General features: G+C 67.0%; 1 protein-coding gene across 10 annotated transcripts; it reads right to left on the bottom strand.

The window, feature by feature from the left end:
- Positions 1 to 97: 97 nt before the first annotated feature.
- Positions 98 to 15,299, bottom strand: WDR90 (WD repeat domain 90). 10 transcript variants are annotated; one of them, XM_069569424.1, is made up of 42 exons: positions 14,483 to 15,299; positions 14,207 to 14,298; positions 13,906 to 14,082; positions 13,711 to 13,819; positions 13,351 to 13,512; positions 12,975 to 13,089; positions 12,831 to 12,898; positions 12,388 to 12,485; positions 12,090 to 12,308; positions 11,878 to 11,940; positions 11,573 to 11,641; positions 10,862 to 10,972; positions 10,649 to 10,794; positions 10,523 to 10,580; positions 10,014 to 10,132; positions 9,789 to 9,932; positions 9,575 to 9,705; positions 9,390 to 9,506; positions 8,854 to 9,089; positions 8,532 to 8,671; positions 8,295 to 8,425; positions 7,824 to 7,954; positions 7,391 to 7,552; positions 7,072 to 7,200; positions 6,835 to 6,989; positions 6,702 to 6,742; positions 6,398 to 6,526; positions 6,106 to 6,273; positions 5,723 to 5,820; positions 5,137 to 5,239; positions 4,850 to 4,971; positions 4,582 to 4,741; positions 4,298 to 4,488; positions 4,050 to 4,218; positions 3,811 to 3,922; positions 3,504 to 3,675; positions 2,255 to 2,377; positions 1,899 to 2,073; positions 1,658 to 1,785; positions 1,225 to 1,551; positions 1,031 to 1,115; positions 98 to 484 (listed from the first exon to the last, which is right to left on the bottom strand). In XM_069569424.1, exons 1-42 carry the CDS (start codon positions 14,769 to 14,771, stop codon positions 327 to 329), a joined length of 5,832 nt encoding a protein of 1,943 aa, XP_069425525.1. In that variant the 5' UTR covers positions 14,772 to 15,299; the 3' UTR covers positions 98 to 326. The 10 variants fall into 10 exon arrangements, with proteins under 10 accessions (XP_069425525.1, XP_069425527.1, XP_069425528.1 ...); XM_069569426.1 differs by having other exon boundaries at positions 6,106 to 6,255; XM_069569427.1 differs by having other exon boundaries at positions 6,835 to 6,965.
- Positions 15,300 to 15,334: the final 35 nt, after the last annotated feature.

Genomic DNA, 15,334 nt, shown 5'->3' with positions numbered 1-15,334 from the left:
CACTGCGGGCCCGTGCGGTCCAGGCCCAGAGCAGGTCTGGGGCTGGGGGTAAGCTGAGCTCTGGCAGTAGAGTCTGCAGTGACCAGGAGACGAGGCCTCACCGCTACACGCACATTTATTTGAACTGTACAAGGCAGAAACAAAACCCCAAGGGAGAGGGGCTCCGAGTACTTCACACACATTCAGGGTCCTGATGCTTCACACATGCTCCTGAGGTGCAGGTGTGGAGAGCCCACCGGGCCGACGGAACCAGCACAAGGCCCGGGCCGACCCAGCTTCTCGGTCAAGCCTCTGCCCAGACCAGGGGCCCAGGTGAGTGGCAGGGCTCAGTGGCCTGTGACTTCCCACACCAAGATCTCGCTGTGGGCCGCTGTGAAGAGCAGCTGGGCTGACGGGGCGAACCTACACAGCTGCACAGAGTCATCATGGCCCGCGAAGTCCTGCACAGTCCCCGAAGCGCAGTCCAGCAGCCGCACCATGCGCTCTGCAGGCAAACAGCAGGGGCTGGGCCAGGGCGGGGGGAGGGGGCCTGCTGCCCCCAGCCCTCTCTCCAGATGGAGCTGGTGCCTCACTGGGGAGCCTGGCGCCCTACCCCCTCACAGATCCTATCTGTGAGCCCCAGGAGCAGTGTCCTCAGTCCACTTTCAGGGACAAGAAACCCAGGGCCCAATGGTGAAGAGTATGGCTCTGTGATGGAGAAGGCAATGACACCCCACTCCAGTACTCTTGCCTGGGAAATCCCATGGATGGAGGAGCCTGGTGGGCTGCAGTCCATGGGGTCGCTAAGAGTCAGACACGACTGAGTGACTTCACTTTCACTTTTCACTTTCATGCATTGGAGAAATAAATGGCAACCCACTCCAGTGTTCTTGCCTGGAGAATCCCAGGGATGGGGGAGCCTGGTGGGCTGCCGTCTATGGGGTTGCACAGAGTCGGATACGACTGAAGTGACTTAGCAGTAGCAGCAGCATAGCTCTATGAGGGAACACAGTGGTGCCCAGCCGGCCCCACTCAAGTCACCACCACTCACCAGAGAAGCCAATGGCCACGAGGTGGGCCCCAGGGGACAGACTCATGGACACAGCAAAGAAAGGCAGTGGGATCTTCTCCACCACCTGCAGGCGGCAAGCATGAGGCTCTGGGGGAGGGGCCCCTGGCCCTGAGGCCTGTCCCTCCCCAGCCCTGGTCCCTCAGGCTCCCAGGACCGTGGCGGAGTACACGTGCCTGCTTCTGGCGGAGGCTGTAGAAGGCCACCTCAGGGGACACGCCGAGGCCCGCACACACCAGCAGTGCCGGGTCCCAGGGACAGAAGGCGGCGAGCGAGGGTGGCAAGCAGCTGGGAACCTGTGGGGGCACAGTGCAGGGTGGGGGGCGGGGGCCCTGTGCCCACGGGGCCGCCAGGACTACCTCTGCGAGGCTGGGCGCTGGGAAGCTCAGCCAGTCCACGAGCTCACAGTGGTCCCGCAGCCAGTCAGAGGCCCACACGCTGACTCGCTGGTCCCCGCTGGCAGCCAGCCATAGGTCCGTGCCCTCTGCACCAAAGTCTCCACACTGGGGGAACAAGGGCTGGTGGGTGCCGCCTGCCCTGTTCTCTCACCCCGTCCTGCCAGAACCCCAGCCTGGGTGGGCCCCGCCCAGGAAGGGTCAACCATGTCACCTTCCTCGTGCTCTGGAGAGTGCAGATGGGGGCGCCGCGGTGGTCACTTAGCACCCGGAAGGTCATCCCTGTGCGGAGGTGGCTCACGGCCACGAGCCCATCCTTGTCTCCAGAGACGATGGTCTGACCTGGGCCAGGCAGACCCCGTGCTGTCACTCATGGGCCTGGCCTTCAGCCCAAAGGCGTGACCTGGGCCAGGCAGAGCCGTGGAGCCATGCCACCACCGGGAGCCCAGCCTCACCGTCAGCGGAGAAGGCAAGGGCTGTGAGTGCAGCCGTGTGCGGGTACATCTTGAGCTCCACGGCCGAGCGCGGGATGCTGAAGACACGCAGTGTCCCGTCGCTGTAGCCCGCTGCCACGTGCTGCTCTTCTGGGCATCCACACGACTGGGGGCTCCAAGCCAAGCAGAGGCAGCTCTGGGGACCACGGGCGGAAAACATCAGGAGCCCCCAGGAGGGGGCGGGGCCCAGGCCCAGCCAGACACCAAGGCTGGAGGGAGGCCATGGGGCCTGCAAGAGCCAGGCCAGCAGGAACCCGGCCCAGGCTCTACCCAGGTATGCCCCCAGCCCCGGGCGTGCCCCCAGCCCCACCAAGTACCTGGCTGAGCACCTGGAACTGGATCAGCAGCTCCGTGCTAGCCACGCACCACACCCTCACGCTCCCGTCGTCACTGCACGTGGCGCAGTGGGACTCGTCGGGGCTGAAGGCCACTTCGTTCACCTGTGAGGAGCCACCAGCCTGCCTGAAGCCCACGGCCCAGGAGGAACACAGCGTCGCCACGTGGCTCTGGAGAGCATCCACCTCCCCCTGGAGCCTACCAGGCCCCAGCTCTGCCATGTGACACAAACTCACCGTCCCAACCTCCCAAGGTACCCCCACGAGGCCTGGGTGAAGGCCCCTCCTGAGGTCCCCCACGAGGCCTGGGTGAAGGCCCCTCCCAAGGAAGGTGCCCCATGAGGCCTGGGTGAAGACCCCCTGCTGAGCTCCCCCACAAGGCCTGGGTGAAATGTGAACCACAGGAAGCCCACCGGTCAGTTGAACTTGACCGTCCACTTGCTGGGACGTGACAGAACTGTCCTGACAAAACCTAGAACACAGGACTCCTGGGGGCCACAGACTGAAGTAAAGGACGTGCTGTTAACTGGGCCTCATGGCGGGGGGTGTGCAGTGGGGGGTGGCCTGAGATTGTCCCATGTGTGGAAAGAAAGATTACACAGAATCGGCGTCCCTGGTATAAGAAAAAGGAGATGAAGACCATGCACCAATGATGTGGGGACAAAAGCCAAGTCTTGAATTTAAATAAAAAGCTAAAAATTGAGCCCTGCTTGGGTGAGAATGCTGGCCCCTCTGGCCCTCAGACCGTGACCGCTAAGCCCAGTTCCCACGGGGGGAACTGGGGCAGGCAGGCCGGGGTCAGGCCGAGTCTCAGAGGGAGGGCCTGGAGCACGCATGCCCCTCAGGAGGCGGGACCAAAGTCACCACCAGCTCGGGGGAACTCGGTCCCAACAAGCCACTGCCACCACCGCCAGACACGGGCACTGCTGGAGAGACACAGCGCGCCCCAGGGAGGCAACGCCAGCTGGCTGGCCCTGCTAGACCCCAGCCCAGCCTCCAGACCCCGGGGATCCTAGAGGGGTGCATCCAACCCTGTTGGTGGGGGATCCCAGCAAGAACGACTAGCTTTCCCCAACAAGTAAACTGTAAGAAAAGGGGCGGGACAAGCAGGGTTGCGAAGGCCATGGGGCTTGGAGCTGCTGCAGGGACACCTCGCAGACACAGCACCCACAGGCACGGGGGAAGGAGTGAAGAGGCTTCCCGCCTGTGTGAGCAGCGGCCCGGCACTCACCTTGCTCCGGTGGCCACTGATGAGGCGAGTGCTAGTGCCCTCGGCCCAGCTGATGTACCAGAGCGTGCCCGCTGTGGTGCCCACCACGCCCATGTCCATGCTGTCGTGGAAGACCGCACTCACAACAGCCCCATCGAGGGTCAGCTCACGCTCCAGAAACACGGAGCTGGACCTGGAGAGCAGGGCAGCGGCGGGAGCCCAGGGCGCCAGGTGGCTCAGCCCACGGCCCTGCCTTGCCTGAGCAAACCCCTGGGGGGCAGGCCCAGCCAGCCAGAGCGCCAGCTCCGGACACAGCGCGCATGCTCACCTGGCCCCTGAGCCCCTGCGCCGCAGCTCTGGCACGGCCCCCACAGCCCACAGGCGCAGCCGCCGCGTGTTGCTGCCACTGACCAGCCAGGTGCCCGAGCACAGCAGCACTCCTGGGGAATGGGAGCTGGCATGACCCGCGTCCCAAGGCCTGGGGCTTGAGAGGGCATCCCGCCGCCCCGGCACCGTGACTCGCGGGGGTACTGAGCTGCGAGGGCTGCGGGCTCGTCAGACACCCACCGATCTCGCCTTCATCCGCCTCCCAGGCCAGGAAGCAGCAGCCGGCATGCGTGTCCCACACGCACACCTGGCCCTCGTTGGAGCCGCAGTACAGCAAAGGCGCGGCCCCGTAGCAGAGCGAGCTCAGCTCGCAGACCCCCAGCTCCTCAGGGACTGGCTCCCGGTGGGCCTGGTGGGAGAAGAGCAGGGATCAGCCACGCCCGGGCCGCCGCACCCCATCCTCCAAGGCCACCTCCCAGCCCCAGCACCTGGAGGCTGACATCGCCCGCCTGCCCCCACAGCAGCTGCAGGGTGAGAATGCCCTGGCCCACGCAGGCCAGCTCGCCGGTGTGCCAGGGGCTGAAGGCCATGCCATGCACTGGCTCTGGGAGGCGCGTGGAGGACAGGAGCTCGCAGGTGGCCGTGCTCCACAAGGCCAGGGTGCCGTCGCCACAGTCCCCTGGTGAGACGCAGAGGGCTTGTGTCAGCAGCCCAGGGGTCCCAGGACTGGTAGGGGCTCAGAGACCACCGTCCTCCAGCCCCGCCCACTGACCCAGTGTGATGAGGAGCCTGTCGTCCAGTGAGAAAGCCAGTGCCTGGACTGCGGTGTCGTGGTGAGAGAGGAGCTGCCGGCAGGAGCCCCGGGGCACGTCCCAGAGACGGATCTGGCAGCGGGAAGCAGCACCGCTTCGGCCGGAGGCTGAAGCCAGGACCTGGCGGTGGAGGGGCACTGTCAGCATAGAGGGTGCAGTCCACGGGCCCACTCGGGTTGCAGGGGCACCACAGCTCCAGGCCTGCGCAGGAGGCCGCAAGGCGGGCACCTGGGCATCGTGGCTGAGAGCCAGCGTGGAGATCTCCTCGGGGTGGCCGAGCCAGTGCTGCTGGGCGCCCGAGTGCAGATCCTCCACCACCACCAGGCAGCCGCACGTGTAGGCGAAGAAGCCTAGGGGCAGACGGAGCCCGGTGGGTCAGCACGCCAGTGCGCCCTGCAGCAGGCCCAGCCACAGGGGCTCACACCCGCGCCGCCCCCCCCGGAGAAGGGCTGGGGGCAGGGGGCCCAGAGGCACATCAGGACAGGCCCCCTACAGCCCCTGGGCCGCGGCCGCACCAGTGTCCGGGCTCCAGACCAAGTTGGTGCGCCCGTTCCCGTTGTAGCCCACGACGGCCTTCAGGCGCAGCCACTCGTCGCCGGCAGGCGGCAGGGAGAGGCCCTGTGGGGAAGCGACCGGGCACCTCAGACTCTGCCCTCAGGCCAGGCCTGGATGGAGCCCACAGGTGTGGCTCCGGGAGGAGGCGGCAGAGGGCAGGAGTGGGAAGACGGGAGAGAAGGGAGGCCAGGCAGGGGCTCCTGGGGAGGGCCTGGGGTGTGGGGAGACCTGGGCAGGGCAGGGAGGAGCCTGGAGGCGGCCTCGGTGGGGAGAGGCAGGGAGCCGACACGGCTGGCTGGCGCACAGGACGCTCCCGGGCCCAATGGCACGGCAGCGAGCCTTAACTAGCTCATCAGGAGCACCGGCCGGGCTTAAGGTGGAGGGTGACCAGCGGCCTCCAACCCGGGGAGCTGCCCCAGGGACACTCCAGGAGCCACTGCTGACGGTGGCGGGGGGACGCTCAGACACCACAGGCTTCGCTGCCTGAGCCTGGCCTCTACAGCATCCGTCAGTGGCCAGGACCAGGAGGACCCCTACCCTTCCCACCTGGGCCGGTGAGGAGGCCTTGTAGCGCGCGGTGAAGTGCCTGTAGGAGTTTGGGCGAGCGGGGGGCCGGGCCCTGGCTCCCACTGTGCTGCAGGCGCCTGTCGGGCAGGGCAAGAAGCTGTGGACCTCTGGGACCACACAGCGACCTCCCTGCTGTCGCCCTGCCCTGGCTGGTCAGATGCTTGTAATCAGAGGGCACTGGCGGGCCACATCGCCCTGCCCGCAGCCTTGGGCTGTATGTCCTGCAGGCGACCCCCACCCCTTGTCTGCCAGGGCAGCTGGCTTTGTCCTTAGACCACCTGGAGTTCACAAGGTACCTGCACCTGGGCCCCAGCCCAGTTACAAGCGACCCCGCCGCATGCTGCTGCCCCACCACTGCTTACTGGGCCAGCCACAGGGGTGGGGACGTCTGCCGAGGTCCCAGGGACCTCCTGTCACCCCACAGGCCCCATCACCAGCCCGGCCAGCCTCCTTCTGCACCAGCACGGATGGGCCTGAGGCCTGATGGAGATCCTCGGGGCCACGGCTCCTGTCTGATGGGAAGAGGGCACCTGGGGAGGTTGGGGAGATAGCAGGGGTGGGGAGCAGGTGCTCAGAGTCCCCAGCCCGCCCCCAGGCCAGGAGCAGCAGAGCATGTAGCGGGGAGCCTCCCCCTCCCAGGACCCTCTCCCTAACCGTCAAAGTCCTCAGGGGGCCCAGCACAGAGGCCCGGCTGGGGCGGGAGCACTGGAGGTGATTCGGACACCTGCCGGGGGGCCCCTCTGGCCCCGGCCGCCACGCCCTCCAGCTCTCCTGCACCTGGGCCTGCAGACAGAGGAGCCAGGCTGTGCTCAGAGCCGAGGAGGGGGGCACAGAGCAGGAGGCGTGCCAGCCCCCCGCTCCCAACCAGCTCTGGCCTGGGGCCCCAGCACAGCATTAGCGCGTGCCTCCCACACCAGGGGTCACCGCAGGGCCTGCCAGCGTGGGGGGGGCCACTCACCTGCTTCGCAGGTCGGGGGGGGCCCGGGAGCACCCTGGACACTGCAAAGGCGACAGGAGAGGCTGTCAGTGTGCTTTGGGGGCAGCGGGGGCCCAGAGAGGCCTGGCAGGTTCAAGTGAAGGGAGACACTTGCCTGCCTGGGGACCACCCCTCACGGGGAACCAGAATGTCCCAGAGGAAGATGGCGTCTCCCACGCTGAGGAGCTGCTGCTGGTCGGGGGTGAAGGCCACAGCCCGCACCGGCTCCGAGTGGCCAATGTACACCTGGGGGGGCGGTGTCGCGCAGACCTGAGGCACGGCCCTCATGCAGTCAGCCCGGGGCGCCCAGGGCCGTCCTCCACCCTCCTGCCCACCCGCCCGGGACACACACCTGGCAGCTGAGGCCAGCCTGCATTGTGTAGTCCCACAGCCTGACAGCCCGCTCGGCGGCTGTAAGCAGAAAGCGGCCATCCGCGCTGAGGGCCAGGGAGGCGCAGGCCGCGGGGTGGCCACAGGACAGCTGCGGGAGAGCGCGCTTGCTGCGAGGCAAGGTGGGCGCACCCGCGACCGCTGGCCGGGGGAGCCCTCCCCAGAGTGCAGCCACCTGGGAGCAGCAGGCAGCCCGGGGCCGCCCCGCCACGGGCGCTGTGGGCAGCAAGGCCGGAGCCGGGAGGACGGGGGCCAGGTCGCCAGCCACGGCCTGGGCTCACCTCCCGGACCACGTGGCCCGATCTGGCGTCCAGCACGGCGATCGTGTTGGAGGACGTGGACACCAGCAGGTGGCTGGGGGGTGAAGGGCCGAAGCAGAGGGCCACAGCCGAGTCCAGGCAGCTGCCAGCCAGGTCCAGGGCACTGACGTTCACCCTCAGAAGCTGGGGGAGAAGCAAGTATTGCCCTCACGAGCTCCGGGCAGAGCTGGGGCCCCCGAGCAGAGGCCCAGGTGGTGGGCAGCCTCAGGCACTCTGCCCTGCCCAGCCACCCATAGTTCACAGGTCCTCTTTCCCCCTATGGGGCCTGGGTCCCAGGTCCTCTCTGCAATGAGTGTGGCCTCCCGCCCACAGGAATGACCCAGCCACCAGGGTCGGGGTGCCCACGGGGTCTGTGCACCCTCAGCAGACACATGCAGGGCTCCGGCTAACTCACCTCATCCAGCGAGGCTGTGTCCACGATGCTCACCGTGTACTTGGAGGGACCCACGAAAGCCAGAAGGCAGCTGTCCTCACTGACTGCCAGGATGCTGGAGCTTGGGCAGGCCTCCTGGCACACCACATTAGCTGCCAGCACAAGGGGGCGGGCAGTCAGCTGGGCAGGGTGGACCCCACGGCAGCGTGCACTGCCGGAGCGCCGGGGCTCTCCCAGTGACCACCCAGAGACCGCCTGGCTGGCCAGACACTGTGTCCATGGGGGCCCGGCCCTGCCCCCTGTTGCTCGGGCTGCAGGCGATCACCCCGTCCTGGCGCAGGGCAGGCGCACTCTGATCTCCCACTTGGGGGCTGCTGGGCAGTCCTGAGACCACACCTGGCCCCGTGGGTCTATGAGGGAGGCTATGGGACACAGGGACATGGTCAGGGAGGTACTGGGAGGCCCAAGCTGAGCCGGGTGTGGGGGCCTGACCTGCCACTCGTAGGACGGGGCACCGGGGCGCACCGCTATGGTACTGGGCCAGGGCGCCCCGGGAGCAGGCGCTGAACAGGAAGCGACCGTCGGGGCTGGCGGCCAGGCCAGTGATGGCTCCTCGGTGACACCTGTGCCACACGGAAAGGTGTGCAGATGCCCAGAGGGTGTCCAGGGGCAGCAGAGGGCGGTCATCCACCGCGGGCATCTGTGGGGCAGGCCTGCCTGGGCGCCCACCTGTGTTCCACCAGGACCTCAGCGGCCTCCAGGCTGAAGGAGCGGACAGCCCCGCTGCTGAAGCCGCAGAAGAAGGTCGGCTGAGTGGGGTGGAAGGCGACAGCACGCGGAGCCTCCTCGGGCGACGTGAAGTCATACAGCTGTGGGGGGTGGGTGGGCAGTGAGGGCAGACGGCAGGGCCCCGAGAGCCACTCTCCCCAGGGGGCTTGAACCTCGGGCCCCAAACCCGGGCAGGAGGACCCAGGGCCCACCCGCCGGGCCTCAGCGTGTCCTGCAGCCTCCAGACCGCCCTCCCAGCCGGTGCCCTCTGGCCACACCCCACCTGCTGCAGGGTCGCCAGGTCCCAGACGCGCACGGTGCGGTCCTGGGACACGGTGGCCAGCTGTCCCCGGCTGCGCTCAGTGGCAAGGGCCAGCACCGGGGCAGTGTGGGAGCGCACCAGCAGGCGGTACTCCTGGGACGGGACGTCCAGGAAGCCCAGGTGACCCGAGGACGTGGTGGACAGCACACGCAGGCCGCCGGGGCTGACGCGGACGGAGGAGACAGGCCCCTCGTGCTCTGCAGGCAGGGGGCTCAGTGACCGCCCAGGCCTGCAGTGGGGCGGGTCCTGCACCAGGGCCCACCTGGGCAGGCTGACCACAGCCAGGCTATACCAACCCCTAGCCCCTCGTCCAAGACAGCGAGAAGTGCATTTTCCTGCAGCCTAAAGCCCCGTCTTCCTGTGAGCTAGGACCCGCACCGCCCCCGTGACTACCCACTCCCAGGTTCAGGACACAGCCCCACGGAGTCCCATGCTGTCCAGCCTGGCGACACGGCCCTCCTGTGCTGCCTGGGGGTGAGGTGGTGTGCAGGCCCTACCTGCCTCCAGGAGGACGGAGGAGAAGTCCAGCGGCCAGAGGCGCAGGTAGCCATCCTCGGAGCCCACAGCGCACGCAGACCGGGAGACGCTGAGGCTGTTGATGGCGATGCCGGGGCCTGGGTGGGGGGAGCCGGGTCAGCCCCCAGCAGCAGGCCCCTCCCCCTGCACAGCGAGGCCCACCTACCTGAACTGAAGGTCCGCTTCTGTGCGAGGGGGTCGCAGGGGGTCTGCAAGGGCAGCAGGCGGCGAGCATGCCGCACGGCCATGCGCTGGTGGTCTATCTCCAGGATGTGGCCGCTGCGGCTGCACACGTAGCTGCCAGGGAGCGGGAGGTGAGGGCGGCGGCGGCAGGGGCGGCGCGCCGGCCTTCGGGGAGGGGCGGGGAGGGTGGCACTCACAGCGTGTGGCCATCCTGGACTGGCCCGAAGGCCAGGTCGGTGAATTCCAGCGTGTGGTGCTCCCCCAGGTCCACAGCGCAGGAGCGCAGCGCCCCGCCTCGGAGCCGCCACAGCCGCACGCTGCCCCGCCCGCACGACGCCATCCTGCGAGGGTGGGAGGTGAGCGGGGCAAGGGGCAGGCGCACACGTCAGCAGCCCCAGCACCGAGGGAAGGCAGGCCATCACCTGGCTTCGTCGAAGGCGGCTATCTCGAACGCCTGGACATCAGCATCGCTGTGCGCCTTCGCGAGGATGACGGCCTCTCCGCCTCGCCCCAGCTGAGCCATGCCCCACACCAGCACCGTCTGCACCAAGCCTGCACTGAGTGCCCCCCCCCCACCCGGCATCTCCAACAGAAGTCAGAGAAACCTGCCCGTGCCCACCCAGAGTGTCTACAGACGCATGTCTGCAGAAAAGAGCAGAAAATGCAACCACGAGCGGAGGAGAGGCCACGGGGGAACACCCAGCTTCAGGGACACTGCCGTGAAAAAACATCCGTCTCAGGCCTGCAGAACTCGCCAGCAAAGAGAGCAAGGCCAGTCACTCGAAAAACAGCTCCATCCACAAGGGCGAAACACGCCCTGCGGAGCGTGCGATGTGGGGGTGCCTGGCCAGGCTGGGGGAGGCCAACGGGGGTCCCTGCCGCCTGCCTGTACTCTGGGACGGCTGCCCCACCTCCCCGCCGGCCCAGTTACCGTCCGCCCATGGCGGTCCTTGCCAACGCCGCAGAGCAGCTCCCCGTTACTGGAGAAGCTGTGGACAGAGACGACAGTAAGCGTCACAGGGGCTGGCCCCCACCCCCCCGGAGGCCCTTCACCCACCTGAGGGAGGAGATGGTGTGGACCGGGCTCCGGAACAGGGCCAGGCAGCTCCCGGTCTGGAAGTCCCAGAGACGCAGCATGCTGTGGGGCCGGGCCTGGGCCGAGGCCAGCAGCGAACTGCTCCCGTCCAGCGCCAGAGCAGAGACCTGGGGGCAGGGAGTTAGGGAGGGCACAGGCCAGCAGACCACGCCGCCCCAGGCCAGGGGTGCCCACCTTGTCCGTGTGGCCGAGGAAGAGACGCTGCTCCCGGGTTTCGACGTGCAGGGCGACAACGACCGCGTGGCAAGGGTACACAACAGCAGCCCCGTCCGGGGCCCACAGCGCCTGCGGGCAGGCCCGGGAGCTGAGGCCACAGGCTGGCCAGCTTCACCCCCACCACCCTTGAGCCCCCCGAGGCACAAGCCAGGAGTCAGCACGCTGCATGAACCGAAAGGACAGAAAGCCTTCGTGTGTGGGCATGGCAGGGCTCCTGCTAAGCAGGGAACTACAGGAGTCAACTAACAAGAGGCCGAGAGCCCACAAAAACTCAGAGCCCACATCCAGAACAGCCTGGTGAGCACACGGCCACCTCTCCCACGGCTGCCTCCACAGGGACCCTGTCTTGCCCACACCAAGCCCCACTCTGCATCCAAGACTTAAAGGATGAACAAGGGTCTCAGGTCTCTTGAAGCTCGAGCATCTGGACCAGCACCACCACAGCTGGTGCTCACAACACAAAGAGCCACCTGTGTCTGTACATCACAGCACCAAGAACGCACCAGGCGTGTGCAGACGTGGGCGGGGCTGGGTGATCACAGCAGGGCAGGGACCCAGTGCCTAGGGGTCAGAGGCCCACAGCCAAGGCAGGGAAACACGGCATCTGCCCGCTGTCTGCTCGGTGTAGCTGATGTTTGTAAGACCCAACAAGAGCACAGGACCCCTCACCCATTTGGTGCTGTGACCCCCAAAGCCGATGACCCCCTTGAGCCTCAGGATCGGATCTGGGAGGAAGCTCTGAAACAGGCAGACGCACAGTGAGACCCAGGTGGCAAGGCCCCTGTCGCAGCAGGGCTGCCCCGCCCAGAGCCAGTTCTGGCCTCCCAAGAAAGCCACCCAGTCCTGAGCTCCGGCCAGCCACTCTGCGGTAGGAAGCCAGGACTGCAGTCACAGTGCTGGACCCTCCAGGTGCCCCGGTCCTGAGGTCCCCCCGCAGACCACTGGGGCTGGGGTCAGGGCACCAGCTCTCTTACTCTTTGTTGAAAACGCTTCTTGCCCAAAGCCGCCTCCGGTAAGCTCTGCTTCCCGCCAGGAGGCTGGATGGGAAGGGACCATCAGAGGGGACACCCGCCCCTCGCCCATTCCCTGCAGGCAGCGGCCCGGCAGCCCTCCGTCCACCGCTTATCCGCACACGACCCCCTCCGGGGCACAGTCCAGCCCCACCTTCCTCGGGAAAGGCCCTCACCCCATGCGGAGCTGTATCCTCTGGAGCCACGGGCTCCACCGTTGGCTGACAGGCAGACACATGAAGGCCGTCACCAGATGCATGCTCATCAGTGGCCTCCACCCAGGCCGAGGGCTCCTGGATACAGTCACTGGGGCCAGCCACACGGGAGACCTCTGAGCGCTCACAGGACACACTGACCTCTGGAAGGGCTCTGGGCATGGAGGTGGCCCAGCGGGACTGCAGGACAAGTGCTCATGAGCAGCCTGCCTGAGGCCAGCACCCCCAGCCCTACCTCCAAGGGGCGCCGGGCACTCACGGCCATGGGGTCATGCTTCTGGACCACGCGGGCCCTGCTGTCCCGTGCAGGCTTGCTGCAGGCCCCTGGGGAAGGGAGCAGCCGCGGCACACGCCCTGCTAAGACCGCAGCGGAGAAGAACCGACTGAGCGGAGTGCAGACAGGCCCAGGGCACTGGGCAGGGGCGGCAGGGGGCCCGGCCTCGCCCACTCTGCAGGATAGGAGCCACGCGGACAGCGGCAGCCCGCCCTAGCAGGGGCCCCAACACCCATCCCAGCAGGGAAGTTTGAAGCCCCAAGCACTCACGTCACAGCCTCCCGCTGCTCCGGGGCCGCCTCCCCGCGCCCTTGCAGGCACCACACTGCTGGGGTCAGCTCCCCAGATGCAGCATCAGGACCCCTCTCCTGCCGAGCGCCATGGGCCCTGCAGACCTGAACCCAGTCACCGCTGCCCCACAGGCCCACCTGCCTCAGGAGGAAAACCACTCTTCTGCACCAGCTCGGAGGGCACGTGCGAGCTGCCGCTCGGAAACCTCGGTGGGGTAGAGGACGAGTCAGCTTCCAGGACAGCCCTGCCCTCCCTGCACCTGGGACGGCAGAGGCACTCACCGGATGTGGACGTAGTGGTCGTGCCAGCTCTCCCCCTTTGGCACTGGGAAAGCCATTTCTCGCGGTATGGGGGTGACGGGCAGTTTTGAGCGCCGGGCTTCAGCAACAGTGATGGCTGTAAAGAGCAGAGTCGGTCCAGGTCCAGGGAACCGTCCAGGCCCCTCTCCCAGCCCAGGGGTCTCAATACCAGGGGCCAGCAGGGTCCTGCCTGGCCACCAGCCCAGCCACCACTCCCTCTGATGGCTGCCTCGGGAGCTGGGAGGCTCAAAGCTGGCACAGCACGGGCATTTCCACTGAATGCCAGGGACGGAGCGGAGGGCGGCCCACAGGGAGCAAAAGCAGGTGGGTGGCAGGCTAACACAGCTGTGGTCCTCACCAGGGTCGAAGCACAGGTCACTGGTGTAGAGGCTCCGGACCAGCATGCTGGCACACAGCCTGACGCCCTTCAGGTGACTGTAGCAGCGTTGCAGATAGACCAGCAGGATGTCGTGCAGGTCAAGCTGCAGGCAGGTCCAGCGGGCACCAGGGAAGGCCACACCTGGCAGATGTGCAGGACTCGTGCCAAAGTCAGCACCTACCCTCTCACCAGCCAAGCCACAGCACTGTGTCCTCGGTCTGTTCCCAGTCTCATGGCCACAACCACGTGACCCCCATCCAGACCTCCCTTTGAGCTTTCTGACTGGACGCCTCTCCCAGACCATCCCCGTGCCCCGTTCGTGCCTCATCTGCACGGTACCTTCCCTGGGTGTCCCAGTCTCACAAATGAAAGGGAACTGCAGCCACGTAGCTGTGGACTTGAACTCCTTGAAGAGGTTGGAGAAGGACACTCGGATGACCTGGCTGTCCTGTGGGGCACAGCATGGACGTGAGGGGTCAAGGCTGCCGCAGGAGTGCAGGGCCCTGGGCAGCCCCCCCTCTCCCAGCTCAGCACCTCAGTGGACACATCCAGGTGAATGACGAAATGCTTGGCAGGCAGTGGCCGAAAGAGCACGTACAGGTACCGTCCGGTCAGCCCCAGGGACTGGGTGCTGGTTTTGGGGAGCTGGATGTAGTTGCTCGCAGAGACAGCGCCCCGCACGCGGTACACGGTGCACTTGAGCGTCTTGTCCTGGAGAGAGAGACGTCTTGCAGACGTCCTGCAGCCCAGGGAGGCGGGGAGGGCTGCAAACAAGCGTCCAGAGAGGAGAGAGGAGAGGCCGCCGTTACCGCCGCCGGGCGCCCCGGCCACTCACCGTCACGGCGGCCACGTCCCCCTCCTTAGTGGAGCGCTTCCACTCGTCCACCTTGAAGTGTCTGAAGACGTTGAGGAACGGCTGCTGCCACACTGGGGGACAAGGGGGCATGAGGTGCCAGGACCACCGCAGGTCCAGGGAGGGCCCGCGCTCTCCCCAGCGGTGACGGCCAGCGCGGCGCGCGGACTCGGCTGCGAGCGAGTCTCAGCACCAACCCGTGCGCGGCGGCGCCGGCCCTTGGACCCCAGACCCCAGCCCCTGTCCGCGCGCCGCTACCTCGCGCCATGGAGCCGCAGCTCGCGCTTCCCGCCTCTGCCGACGCGCACCGCACGCAGGGCACGCAGCGCGTGCCTAGCAACGGAAGCCCGGCAACGGCGCCCCTGACGCCGCACGGCCGCAGGTACGTCACCGCGCCTGACACGTGACCGCGGCACGGGGCGGGGCTAGACCCCAGTTTCCCCGGCTTCCTTTCTTCCGGTAGCGCCGAGTTGCTGTCCGGCCACTTCCTCTCTACTGCTGTCTTGCCACCGGGCAGAAGCCTCCGCCCCCGGGCCTCTGCGGTCATCCCCAAGCCGGGACCCCGTGGGCTTGCTCTAGCACCCCCGGCACCACCGCTGTGGGGTCTGATCTGGGAGGTTCCTGACCGTGAGGCCCGTGTTCTGGGAGCGAGACGCAGCCCAGAAATCCTGACCGCACTTGGCGGGGTCGGTCCTCCCCTCCCCTGCTGCTGCCCAGCCCTCTGGAGGCCCTTATGTCAGCTGCAGGCCTCACAGGACTCTGAAGGCTCCCCGCCAGACCTGGGAGGTTCAGATCCGACAGCAGGCGTCCTGAAACCTGACCCCAATTCTGGGTGGCTGAGACCCCCATCTCAGGGTCAGTTAAGTAACATCTCTGGGCCTTAAGAGCAGGTTTCGACACCCATCGATGATTACAGGGAGAGGAAGGGGGCGTGGGTGTTCAGTGGGGTCGGCTGGCATTTACAGACTTCTACGCAAAATGACCTGGCCCAGGACACAGGAAGGCAGCTGGGCAGGAGGCTAGGTGCCAGAGTTGGACAGAGCTTCAGCTGTGGGGAGACGAGACTACAGACCAAGTCATGCCCGGCCTGGGACCTGGACACGAGTGCCC

Source organism: Ovis canadensis, chromosome 24, assembly GCF_042477335.2.
Source record: "Ovis canadensis isolate MfBH-ARS-UI-01 breed Bighorn chromosome 24, ARS-UI_OviCan_v2, whole genome shotgun sequence".
NCBI classification, from domain to species: domain Eukaryota; kingdom Metazoa; phylum Chordata; class Mammalia; order Artiodactyla; family Bovidae; genus Ovis; species Ovis canadensis.
This window is presented reverse-complemented; position numbering and strand designations above follow the sequence as displayed.